The sequence below is a fragment of the Corvus brachyrhynchos genome, unplaced genomic scaffold, assembly GCF_000691975.1.
Source record: "Corvus brachyrhynchos isolate BGI_N302 unplaced genomic scaffold, ASM69197v1 scaffold114, whole genome shotgun sequence".
NCBI classification, from domain to species: Eukaryota; Metazoa; Chordata; class Aves; order Passeriformes; family Corvidae; genus Corvus; species Corvus brachyrhynchos.
In genome coordinates, this window is record NW_008238337.1 from 3,441,273 (window position 1) to 3,454,615 (window position 13,343).

A 13,343-nucleotide genomic window follows, 5' to 3' on the forward strand; every position below is an offset into this window, starting at 1 on the left:
ACAACTTACCTCTTTTTCATCTCTAATAACTGGTTATTGAGTACTGATCTCTCCTCTTCCAGCTGAAACACAAGTACAGACAGACTCCAGTTGATACACTACAGATTGTTTCCTTAGTATAATGTATCAGAGCATCATTATCATCATAAAATAGAAGTGGGAGAGGCTGCAGAGCCCCGAGATCCTCAAAGCAGCAGATTTTCTACTGGCACAGCACATGCACTCAAACACCAACTGTTCAGTGACCAAAACATCAGCTACTACTGAGGGCCTGGTGGTGCTTTATAAGCATTTCCATGCCCTGTGCACACAGCAGAGGTGTGAGACCAGTGTTAAAGGATATTTCCAGGGCCCCCACACACCCCAAGAACCCTTTGTGTGCCTGGCCATTACTTTTAGCTCAGCACTGGTGAATTGCTGGGTTTGCTGTGCTGGATCATTGCACTGCTGATCCGTATTTGTTACTGCCCCGTTACTCAGAGATAAATTATTGATCCCAAAGCTCTTGGTCTGGTGTTTGTTACCACTTCCTGAAGCTATAACTCAGCGAGGTCACTCTTACTGCCTTAAAACCAGCAAGGCTTTCAACTGAAATTATTGTTGTTGGTTCTTGGGTCCAAACTGGGTTAGGAAATACAAACCAACAAAACTGCAAAGGCCCAACACAGAAACACTGGGGCAACTAAGCTTCTGGTAAGGTTAAGAAAACAAGTATTTTTCAGGCAAATTAATTATTTTTCACCATCTCCTCCTTCCTTCTTATTCAATGGCCAAAGCCAGCAATTACAGCTGAGAACTGTCAGTATCAGAACTCCCCGAGCACAGTTTCCACTGGGATTTCACAAGCTTCCAGGGTTCATCCACAAGGTCAGGAACACATACATTTTAATGGAAACCTCAGAGCCCTGACAACAGCTCCTGTCCCTGACGGAGGGAATTCTTTCAGCACTTTGCAGATACTGAGGTTTGGCACAGAAGGTGTTAAACAAGTTTCCTTGAGCAGGTGGGTTGCCAGCCAGCCCCCAGCTCAGCTAAATGCAGCTCACTGAGAGCAGCCATCTCCTCCACATTTCCTGACAAGTTACCTTCTCCTTCCCTGTGCTAGTGCTGTTAAACATTCCAGGTTTGGGATGAACCAGGATCATTTCACTGGGCTTAATCAGACAGCTTTTATTGATATGAAAAATAGATACTAGAAGGGTGTAGAGAGACTTCTATAAATAATTCTTAAAGCAAATCAAGACGTGTCTCTCAAGGCAAGTGACCACTGTGGGAGAGCAGAGCAGCCAAGGCACTATGGGGATATGGGCACATTTTTCCTGCAGGTCAAACCCAGCCAAAATCCAGTTCCACCAGCAGCACCAGAGCATCCCGATTCCCAGTTTCTGTCTTGTTTCCTGCCCAGAGGCAGCCTGTGTGAACTCCTGACATCTGTACAGACTGGTGACAAAAAAGGGAGGAATACGACAAGTCTGAGAAATGTGACTCTCAGGGAGCTGCAGCTTCGGCTGCTTCTCCAGACCCTCGTTCTAACACCTGGGTTCCAGGCCCCTCTCCTCCTGCACATCTCCAGAGTGAGGGGACACATCTCCTGTGCATCACACTTCCCAGCTGCTTTTTTGGATTCCTTGTCCTTTGCCAGCACTGGCATTTCTCTACAGTCACACTCGGCACCCTCAGAACAGACCCTGCACACGTTAATAAAAGATGGGCCAGCTGAGCTGCTGGGTATTTCTACACCTTCTCCAATTAATTTCAAATGCCTGGGCAGGTCTGAGGCTGCCAAAATGCCACAACAAATAATTCGAAGCCAGGAAAGTTCCCCGAGCTCAGTATTTATCTGAATGTGACTCTTTAACTAATTACAATCAGCTAATTATTTACGGGTCAATACAGAAAAGCTCCCTCAGCATCTCTGGTGTGAGACACTTTAACCTTTAGATGTCCGGATAGATCACTCAAGGATCCACTAATTTTGCAAACTGTGCCAAAAGGAGCCACGGATCCTCTAACCCAACTGACAACACACCTGTTAGAATTTATGTGGATACCATAACAACAGCTCAAAATTCCCAATCCCGTGTTTGCCCCTTCCTGATGCATTTAACAGGTACCTGCACAGAGCCTCTGCAGCCTGAGCTCTGCTGCGTTCTGCTCCCCTCCCCACTGCCCAGATTTTTGGGAGCACAACGTGCAGCTCCCGGGCAATCCCGCGGTGGGAAACGGCATGGGGGGAAACCCGGACTGGACCTTTCCCGGAGTACGGAATGGGGGAAAAAACCCGGACTGGATTTTTTACAGAATATTGAATGGGGGAAAACCAGCCCATGGCTCGGGGGCCAAGGGGTCTCTTCTCTCAGGGCTTTTCCATGTGTCAAAATGCAGAAAGATTTAAGCAGTGCTGCCAAATCCTTCTGAAGTTACAACTCTGCCTGGAAATAACAGGTTGCCTCAAAGACTCTGAAATAATTTAGGAAACCCTGTGGGAGTGGAGAGCAGCTCCCAGGGGCTGTTTGGGATGTGCTCTCCCCCCTCCGCTCCTCAGATGGGGAATGAGTCAGTGCTGAGCCCACACGTCTGGGACTCTGCTCGTCACCGCCAAAGGCTCTTGAGGATGAAGGAGTCTGAGCATTACTCCTGCCAGCAGCTAAAAGGATTTACAAACTGGCCAGGGCTGTAGTCACCCATCCCCAGGACTTCCAAACAGACCCTTGGATAAAAATCAGCCTGTTGGCTTTAAAAATAATCAAGCCTGCTGCAGCGTGGAAGAGTCTGTGCCGTGTCAGGGTGACCTAGGTTACAGTGTAAGATGTAACCCAAGGTATGTATTCTCTTATCATCCTCACAAGCTGTTAAAAGTGGGTGGGGCAGTGTTCGTTATCTCCTACCATGACTCATCTCTGATAACACCAGCTGGGAGCAATCTCTGTTTAATGGGCAATTAAGGACTCACCCCATGACTCGCAGGATTATGTCATCCCATTGTGAGATGCCCCACCCAGGGGGAGGAGCCAAGCATTCCCACCTGGATATAATCTGGGATTTGGAACAGTCAGCCCTTACCTACTGGATTCCCAGAGGACAAGAGCTACATAACCACCACTAGACCTTCAGAGGAGGATCAGACACTTCTACAGGATCACTGCTTCAACAGAACTTTATCTATCACTTCCAAGAGGACTGCAGCCACCCCTGAATTGGACTGGTACCACCACCCTGCCTGGCAGGGTGTCAGGTCATATCCTGGCTCTGTCAGGTTAAGCCAATATTATTGCCTTATTCTATATACTAATAGAGAACTGTTACTCTTATTTTTCATGTAACTGCCTGAAAGCCCCTTAATTTCAAAATTATAGTAATTTGGAGGGAAGGGGCTTACATTTTCCATTCCAAGGGAGGCTCCTGCCTTCCTTAGCAAACACTTGTCTTTCAAACCAAGACACCCAGGGAACAGGATCCCCTCCCTACACAGGTGCTCTCTCAGAAAGGCAGGACACAAACCCTGGTCTCCTACCTTTCTGCTTTTGGATCTTTTGGATGATCTTCCCAAGATTCCTACACAGTGTGCCTGTCACTGGAACTGCTCCACAAGAACTAAACCCACCACATTAGGGGCTGTAAATCTATTTTATCTTTTGGCAAGTACCAGTGATACAAGCTGAGTAACTTGCTCATATTTTAAGATTCCAACAATGTGTTCAGATATAATAGTGAAAAATAAAAAAATAAAGTACCACCAAAAAAGCACCTTACAGGGGTTCTGTTCCCCAGGACCCACAGCCTGGCTGCAGCACAGTGTGAAGTTTGAGCAGACACACGCACAGCACAAGTCCAACCAAGGAGTTTTACACAGCATTCTGAAATACATCCTAAGTATTCTTTGTTTTCAGTGGGGAAAGCAGGAATAAGAATTTAAAAGCTACATTTCCTTAGGTGGATGGACATTTCCACAGTTGTATAACAAAACCACTCCCGACAGAAATAGCAACTCTCTGTTAATACACTTGGCTAAAGCACGTTTAATTTATGCTCATTCCCAAGCCTTCCCAAGTATCCTTCCCGGGTTACATAACCTTCTGTCAGCCTGCACTTCCAACCTCCCCGTGCAGGTGGCTTCCAAATTTATTTCCAAACGTTCCCAGCACCACTCATCCTTTCCAGCACAAGGCTCCCCGGGCAGCCCCGGAGCTCCGGCGGAGCTTCCACCCGCCCGCTGCGGCCGCTCTACCTTGTGGTGACTCGAGACCTCGTCCCTGCTCCTGCCCAGCTCCTCGGCCAGTTTCACGTTCTCCTCCTGCAGAGCCTCGAGCTGCTGGGACTTGTGAGCCGCTGCCAGCTTGAGCGCTTCGCTGCGAGCACACAGAGAGCATCGTTACCATAGGAACGGGAGAGGCGAGGGAAAACTGGGGGAGAGAGGCGGCTTCACAGCTTGGAAAAATACATCAGGGTCACGTGGCTGAGGGATCGGGAACAGCAGTGACAATCCTGGGGACACAGGGACAGGGTGAACCCTGCGGCTGCACAAAGCCTTTCCCTCGCAGTGGTTCAGGTAGTCGGGAATTCCCATGGGCAGCAAGGCTGGGATTTGGAAATGCAGGGTTTGGCCAGAGGGTCGGCAATGTTTGCAGCCTGGACTGTTCACAGAAGGGAACTTTGCAGCCAGAGGTAAAACAGAATTGCTTGAAAGCATAAAAAAGAAAAAGAAAACTAGGAAAAAAGGCAACAAGAAAAAAACCCAGCTTAGAGCTCCTACTCCCTACAAGGTCTGACATCCAAACATACAAGAAACTGCAGGATCACAGGAAGCAAAACCTCATATATTCCATTATTTTAACAGACACTAAACTGCAAATGAGACAAAAACAAAGCTGAAGAAAAAAAGACTTTGCAGCTTTCATCAGCCTGTGTTGCTACTAATGAATGTGGTTTCCTTAAAATACATTTATTTGTAACAAATTTTGGAAAATATTTTGCATGCTAGCTGTAACATGAGTGACTAACACAAAATCTTTAAGATCTTACATCTTTTGAAAAGCACAAAAGACACCCTTAATTTCACTGAATAGTAATTTTTATTACTGTTTTGTTTTTTAAAAAAGGAGTCTCAGTAGTCCTGTGTACCAATACTACAGACTTAAACCCTGACTGGAATATTAAAAATACTTTTATAACTGTGGGAAGTAGAAGAATAAGTCAGAAACTTATTCAAGCACTTCAAAATACAAGGATCTGTTGTCTCTTACTGGGCAGATTTAGACAAAAGTCTGATTTACTTTTGCGTTCAGCATCTCACAGGACTCTGATTTCTCAACCATTTCTTCTACCTGGTCTCACCTTGACTAATTCCCACCCTGATCCCCCTGAACTGGAGCAAACTGCTCCCACCTCATATTTCTAACTATTTTTCCTTGCTGAGCACTAACCCCTTCTCCTTCTTCTTTTGGCATTAAGGCACAGATGGTTCAGGGCTTTATAAAAATCCCACACCCAACACTGGGGTCAGCGTGCCTGAAGTGCTCCTGTGTTCGTGCCAAGGAATCTCCAAGGGATGGCCCTGGGAGCACCCACGGCACTGCAGCTTTCCCTCACCCCAGCCTTGCAGGGAAGGCTCTTTCCCGAAGGACACCCTGTCCCTGTCACATCCCCTGCCTCCAAAGGCAGCACATTCCTCCAGCTCCCGTGGGCACATTCCCTCTGCTCTCCTCACCAAGGCCTCGTCAGCTCACCCCTGAGCTGTGCTCTCAAACCACACCCTGCTGATGGGTACAAAAGAACTATTAAAGATCAATTGAAAACTAGAAAAGCTTCCCCTTCTCCCCAAGGTCTCAGCTCTGATAATCAGAGACCACATTCAGCAACAGTCTAAGAAATAACAGAATTAACCTCTCCAGAGTGATAAGGGTCCTGGGAACTGAGGTGCTTGATTTGGTGCTGGAGATTTCAAGGCAGCATCTCCTATAAATAATTTCTGCCTGGCAAATTACAGCCCAGTATCTGCTGCCTTTCCACAATATCAGAGTCTACTCATCCCTTCATTAGAGCAACCAGCAATCACTTGCTCTGGCATTTCCCACAAGCACTGAGGCAGGAATTGCTCCTGGAAAGAAATCCTGTTTTTCTCAAAGGGGTCTATGCAATCACCAAGGTTTTCCAAAGCCACCAGCACAAACTGCCAGTCACAGCCAGACACTGAATTCTGTGAGCTGGTGGCCCTTGTGTCCCAGTGTCACCTCAGAGCTGTCAGTGGCTCAGAGCTGTCACAAAATGACAAATGGAACTACAATAATAATAATTAGTCAAAGCTGCTCATAAGCTGTCAGCGAGATTCCAGCTCTCACCCCATGAGCCAAGAAATTCCTCTTGGAGCACAGGTGGAAAGAGGTCTGTGGTTTAATGCATGGCACCTCTGAGAGCTGGGGATGTGCAGCCACTGGCAGAGCAGCAATAACTGGGATCTTTATTCCCTGTGGCACAGCAAAAGCTTTGCTACAATGAGATTCCACAGGGAAAATTACTTTATATCAAATGCTCTCAGTTTATTTGTTTGTGTCCAATGTTACACAACGTGAGTCTGTAGTATGTAAAATATTGTTTCTCCAGTGAAGCAGCTCCAATAACCAACAATTAACTTGAGTTTTACGTTCCATATATAGGATTTGGTTTGTACCAGTTAGGAATAAATACACAGTAGGGACACAGAAATAAACTTCATAAAGCCATCAATGAAAAATAAAAGCAGAATCAAATATTCTATGAACAAAGCCACTTAACACTCCAAGTGTACTTGTAATTAAATCAAACAGAATTCTCTTCTAATAAAGATTTTAATATCATCTCGTGCCCTCAGGTGCAGAACCCTCCACCAAACAAATTATTTCAAACTATGCTCCAAGGATTTGCTTCAGTTCCCTTCAGCAATTTAGTAGCAACATTCTGATGTCAAGTTTTGCACATGCCACACATTTAATTTTGAGCTAATATCTGCTTTATAAGTGAGGATACCAGAAAGGTGCTGAAAGACAATTTAAAAAAAAAAAAAATCAAAGGTACATGTGCCCACAAAAATGAACAGATTTAACGCTGAAATACTTACAATTCTTTTTTAAGTTCTTCCACTTTCTTGTTCTCCAGATTTAGAAGCTCTTTTGATTTATTAAGTTCCTCTTCATTTTTCAGGTTGTTTTGTTTAAGCATGTCCAACTTAAAGAGAAAAAAAAACCCTCATTACACCAATGAAACCACACTGTTCTCAGGAAACAATACTCAGCCAAATGGGGGCTTGAGCTCCTCCTTTTCCATCTTTAGCCCCTAAATTAACCCAGCCTGTCTGGGCTGACGTGTTTGTCCAACAACAAATTTTATGAGACATTCTGCATTCAAATAGAGCAGCACAAAGAATTCCAAGTCCACTGGAGAGCAGTTTCCAGGAATCTGGTGTCAACACCCCAAGGTAAAGCCCAAAGCACCTCAGCTCCATTAACTGCTGCAGCATTCAGAGCATTATTTGTTCTTTAAATGCAAAGCTTGTTGCTAAAATCAGCTGCTCCCTTGATCTTTATTCCTCTAAGATAACTCATAAATTCTGCTTTCCATACCTTATTTTCTGACTCAGGAGGGCTGAATGCTGTGCGTGCACCCACAGGAAATGAATTCCTTGCAGAGATCTTGTTGCATGGGACAAACCTTGGACATGGTTTTCCTGAGCTTGTGTCCCCCATGGTAACACCACGAGCTCATGGACCTGATTTGCTTGCATCCAGCCCCACAGTATATTACATAACAGATAATCTGCAGCCATTCTCATGGCATTACAGGACCTTGTGGATTTTTTTAATCCAGAAAGGGAACCCCTCCCATATGAACGTCACCACTTCTAATTCTCGAGCCGGCAGATCCTGCTGGAAATCGCTCCCGTTCCAGCACTTAGGGCAGCCCAGCTGTTCACTCCCAGTGCTATGGGAGCTGCAGAAGACCAAGGGGTGAGGGCATCCTCCCCTTCCTCAGGCCCTGGAGCAGCACAGAGTGGTGGGAAGACACAGCCTGGGAACAGATCCCAACAGGAACTGCTGCACCTTGGACTGACACCACGTGCAAAATACAAAATAATCCTGACCATAAAACCACGTGCATTTTCCATCACTCTGCACTCATCCAGTAATTTTTCACAGGGGAAAATGACAGAATCCTCTCCTGCCTAATCCAATTCTCTATAATTCAACAGTTGCTCTCACAAACCAGGCAAAACTTTTCACAGAAAAGCATTTAATGTGATTACTTCATTCTGCAGCTTCTTGTTTGTCTGTCTCGAGTTCTCCAAAGAGGCCAAAGTTTCAATCTTTTCTTTGTGAATGGCATCCTTCTCCTTGGTCACCTGCTCCACTGCCTGGAAAACATCTTCTGCCAGTTTGGCCACCTGGATATAAAGGGAGGTGGGGAAAAAAACCCCAATTAGTACCAACGGGAACTCTGACAGCAAAACATCAATACTTTATGCAGAGCTCCATGGTTTGTCAGCTGCTTCCCAGTCAAGTAAGGACTTCAGCTGGGAATTTATTTGCATTTTGAAGCTGCATAAAGTATAAAATGAAGTGAACAAGAGAAGATCCAATTCCATGCAGAAACAGATCATAACCTCATGCTCACGTCACCACTGAGGAATTCCCTCTATTTTAATTCCTGGATTTCTCATTATCACCACTGTGACTGCTCTCAGACCTCTCACCTCTTTAGGCAGTAGTAATTCAACAAATATTCACTTCCAACAGCCTGGTATATTTTCAGAAATTATGGAATTACGAAAACTCAAAAATTTGGAAAATAATGGAATTAGAGATAAAGCCAATTATTGCATTATTTCAGTATTGTTCATTATGGCCTCATAAAGGAAACACTTCACAAAGATATTAAAATACTTAGGCAGGTGTAATCTATAGGATATCTTGATTCCAATTTGCATTCAATGGGATTTTCTGGGCTTCAAGCCACACAAACTGAAAATCAAAGTATTTTATACAGAATTTGTTGGTGGTGAATACAAAACACTTCTGTGAATAAAAAGAACATCAGAATTGTCAGTGTCTTTCCCAGTCTCTAACACTGCTTTTATCCAATTACATTTACAGGAGCAGCACATTCTTTTATATTTTTTGGAGTAACTCAGGTTTGTAGTTTGCTGCAATTGAACATAAAATTGCACAAAGATCCAATCTAAAACCTTATCTATTACTACTTTAGGTTTTAAGGTGCAGAACCCTTCACCAGAAGGAGCTGCTCAATGTCTTCTACCAGATTCAGGGAACACAACTTCCTTTTATTCACAGTTCATGTTGTTTTCTTGCAACATCCAGCGACAACAGAGGCTTTTGTAGTTAAAAATATTATTTAAAAATTTTTTTAAGTGTCCTTCAGACTCACAGCTGCAACTTGCAACAACCCCCAAGTACCATATTGAGAGAGCCCACAACTGCAGTGTGTTATGAGTGTGCAGTGAAGTGCAGAGAGGAAATCAGGGGTTAGTGCTCACGATTAGTAGAATCAGCCCCAGACTTGACTTTTAACTATGAATTTCAATACCTCTGGTTTTTGCACTACTGCTTGGGTCTGGAGAGTCTCAAGTTCTTTTACTTTCAAAATCAGATTGTTCATTTGCTCCTGCAGCATCTGATTTTGGCCCTGAGACTCCAGCAATTTGCCTGAGAGGTCACTATTAGCTTGTTCTAAAAGTTTAACTTCCTCACACAGTTTGTAATAATCCCGGGAGAATTTCCCCTTCTCATTCAGTGTTCCCTCCTTACTGATGACCACACTTTCCTGCTTATCCCTCAGGCTGTCCAGTTCCTGAAGCAACTCAATTTCCTCCTCTTCCATCAGCTCCATCTCGTGTTTGAGCTCATCCATCTTCTTGGAGACTGAGCCGTGCAGGCCCTGGAATTCTGCTGCTGAGCTGGATAAGGAAGCAAAGTCACCCTTCAGTCTCTCCATGTTGCAAGTGAGCTGCTCTTTCTCTGCACAGAGAGTTTCTTTCTCTTTCATTATTTCCATCAGCTTCATCTCAGATTTTTCTTTCTCCTGAACTAGAAGTTTTTTCTCAGCCAGAAATTCCTCACTTTTCTCTCTCAGCTCTTCTACCTTCTTTTCTAAGCAGCTGATGTTCCTTTGAAGTTCCCTATGTCCCAACAGAAACGATTCCTCGTCCAGTTTTCGAGCTTCCTTTTCTAAGGTTAAGTTTTCTTTCATAAGAGCAACCTCCCTGTTTAATTTCTGACACTTCTCCTGCAGCTCATCCCTCTCCCTGGTCAGCATCTCCCTGGCAAAGGAGCAGGTCGCCAAGGAAGATGACAGGACCTGCTCGGTGTGTGATGCAGCAGCCAGCTCACCTTCTAATGCTCTTTTGGCATCCTGGGCCTCCTTCAGAAGATTGGAAAGGTCACATTTACAGGCCATCAACTCTTGATTTTCTACAGTCTTCTTACTTAGTTCTCTCTTCAGGGCTTCAATGGAATCTTGGAGTGTGGCATTCTCTTGAGCCAGAGCATTCTTGGACGAGAGGTCCAGCTCACGTTCTCTCTTCAGATCAGAAATTGCCTTTGCGCAAGATTTGTTTTCATCAAGAAGCTCCAAGTATTTTGTCTCCAATTCCTTCTTCTCTTGGAGAAGAGCTTCATTATGCTTTTCAAACTGCAACGACTTCTGAAGGACAGATTCCTTTTCCAAGGTCAGTTTGTTCATGTTCTCAGCACAGACTCTCTCACAAAGCTCAGCATCTGCTGAGGCCTTCGCAAGCTTCTCAGCAATTGCCTTGTTTTCATTGAGAAGTTGCTCCCTTTCAGCCAAAAGCCTCTGTTCTGATGAAGAAAGAGCCTCTTTCTCTCGAAGTAACTGATTACATTCCAAACTGAGTGTCTCTCTTGAGGCTTTCACTTCCTCCAGAAGACAAGTGAGACTCCCAAGGGAATTCTCCATCTCCACAGTGTCTTCCATCACTTTGGTAAGCTGTGTTTGCATCTTTTCCTCTCTCACTTTTAACACTTGGTTTTCACTGACTGCATTGTCTAAACTCACTTGCAGCTCTTCTGTGCCTTTGAGGAGCATCTCCTTCTCTTCCTGCAGGTTCTGCAAGACCCTGCCCAGCTCCTTTTCCAGGGCTTCATGCCTGTCTTGAAGAGCCAAGAGCTCCCCTAGGGCTGAATCTCTCTCTGCAGCCAGAGCTAACACTTGTTGCTGAAGCTCCCTTTGGTCACTGGCCAGGGCCTCACAGGAACTTCCCAGCTTCTGGATAACATCATCTTTGTCTTTTATAACTGCATCTTTCTCTTTCAAAAGTCTCTTCTGATAATTCTCCAGCTCTTCCCATTCTTTGACATGTTTCTGACATGCCACATCCATGGCATCTTTGCTGGCCTGAAGTTCTTCCAGCTGTTGGAACAAGGTGAACTCCAAGGACTGCAGAGCCTCATTTTCCTGAGCTGCCTTCAGCAGCCTTGCCTGCACTGCCTCAAGTTCAGAGAGTAATTTGCTTTGCTCAGAAACCAATGCTCCCTTTTCTGTGCTCTCCTGCTGGCTTTTGGCCTCAGCTTCTTCCTTCTGCTTTAGGATTCTTTTATTTTCTGCCTTCAGGTCTTCTTGGTCTTGTTGCATTAACAAAATCTTTGATTCCAATTCTTTAAGTTTTGATAACAAGGGACCTCTCTCTAATTTTAAAGTTTTCCCCTCCTGTGCCAAAGTCTCTTTTTCTGATATCAAAGCCCTCATCTTGTCTGACATTTGTTCGATTTCTTTTCTGGATGAGGCTAACACAGAGCTTAAGGACTAAAGAAATAAAGTCAGGGAGAAGGGAAAACAAAAATCAAGTCAAGCAGATGAATGAGAAATGGGCTTTAAGGGCAAATAGAGCAACTGTAATTTAAGTTTTAAAAGTGTATACACTGACACACAGTCCCTGTGTGAACTCAGCTGCTGACAGACACCCCCATTACATTACAGAACACCCGTCATCCACAAGAAAAGGTTTTGGTGGCTAAATAGTGTTAAAAAATCATGGTTTAATGTTTTCTCCATCCAAATTTCATGTAATTTATAAAACTATTCTCAATAAAGTGACTGACTGTAAATTATTCAAAAGAAGAGCCACAGAATGATTTCATGAGACTCTAAATGAATTAAAATGTAAGGAGTTCTATTAGACGCTGACTTCCAATTCTCAATTTCACCCATAGATAATTCTCCTCATGATTCTATCAAAAATATATTGTCATAACCCCTTTAATTCAAAACACCACATCAATGGTGTCAATATTGTGTGTCAATTTATACACGAAATAATTTGCTAAATCATACAGCAAAGATTGTAGCAAATAATTGATGAAAGCAAGCAGTAATGTCAAGGAAACAGGAGGAAAAATCAAAATTGCTGAAGTCCAGCTACACATTAAATAGCTGCAGATCATACTACAAACCAAAAGGTGTGTAGCACTTCTAAACGAAGTGGTTCACAATGCATCTTAAAATCAAGCACATATAAAAAACCAGGGAATGACATCTGGCTCCAGCTGGCTGTGCTGAGCCAGATATCTACGAACATAAAATGTTACTGGTATCAAAGAACTGTCTCTCATCAAATCTTGTGTATCTAGAAAAGAACTAACAACCAGTTTGTCCTGTGGGCTTCTCCTCCCTAACCCAAATCCACGTACCGTGGAAAAGTTCAAAGCAGAAACACTGCAAAAATCTGGCTATGAAAGGCTGAAGCAGAGAGAAAACAAGTCACTGAGACAGAAAATTTAAACTTTAAGTCACATGCAGAGTGACAAAAGCCACTTACTCTGGCCTGCTCTGCTTGTTTCTGCAGCTCCTCAGCCTGTGCCTCCAGCTCGTTGTTTTTCCTCTGGGCACTTTTCAGTGCCTCTTCTGCATCCAGCAGGTTCTGCTTAAACCCTTGGATATCTGCATCGTGTTTAGCCACTAGCTCGGAAGTTTCTTTTTGATACTTGGCCTGAAGATCTTTGTACTGATGTTGGCTGGTCTCAATCTCCTTTTTCTGGTGGAAGATAAAACAGCAAAACTCAGTTCTAGCAGCAGTGGGACAATATTCTGCAGTTTGAGGGCTTTTAAAGTTGTTCTTACCATGTCTGTTAATTGATCCTGCAGACTTTTCAGTTCTGCTTGATGAATCTTGAGGGCTTCCTGCTGTCTCTGCTCAGCTTTCTGTGTTGTCTGCTCCACATTTTTCTCAAGCTGAGCAGCCTTTTCATTTGCTTTTGTAAGCTCGAGTTGTATTTGCTCCAACTGCCTGGAAAGACCAAATGAAAGAACATCACTTTCTGCTGACAGCACCACAAGCACAG

At 44.1% G+C, this 13,343-nt stretch overlaps 1 protein-coding gene across 6 annotated transcripts in view; it reads right to left on the bottom strand.

The window, feature by feature from the left end:
• Nucleotides 1-13,343, bottom strand: part of CLIP1 (CAP-Gly domain containing linker protein 1) — a 61,233-nt gene that overhangs the window by 7,967 nt on the left and 39,923 nt on the right. For all 6 annotated transcript variants that reach the window (XM_017734816.1, XM_017734817.1, XM_008634053.2 and 3 more), the window contains 6 exons: nucleotides 13,123-13,288; nucleotides 12,821-13,036; nucleotides 8,276-8,413; nucleotides 7,094-7,200; nucleotides 4,229-4,349; nucleotides 10-62 (listed from right to left, as the gene is read on the bottom strand). In XM_017734816.1, coding sequence (XP_017590305.1) covers nucleotides 10-62; nucleotides 4,229-4,349; nucleotides 7,094-7,200; nucleotides 8,276-8,413; nucleotides 12,821-13,036; nucleotides 13,123-13,288 — 801 coding nt within the window. The remainder of the gene's footprint in view (nucleotides 1-9; nucleotides 63-4,228; nucleotides 4,350-7,093; nucleotides 7,201-8,275; nucleotides 8,414-12,820; nucleotides 13,037-13,122; nucleotides 13,289-13,343) is intronic.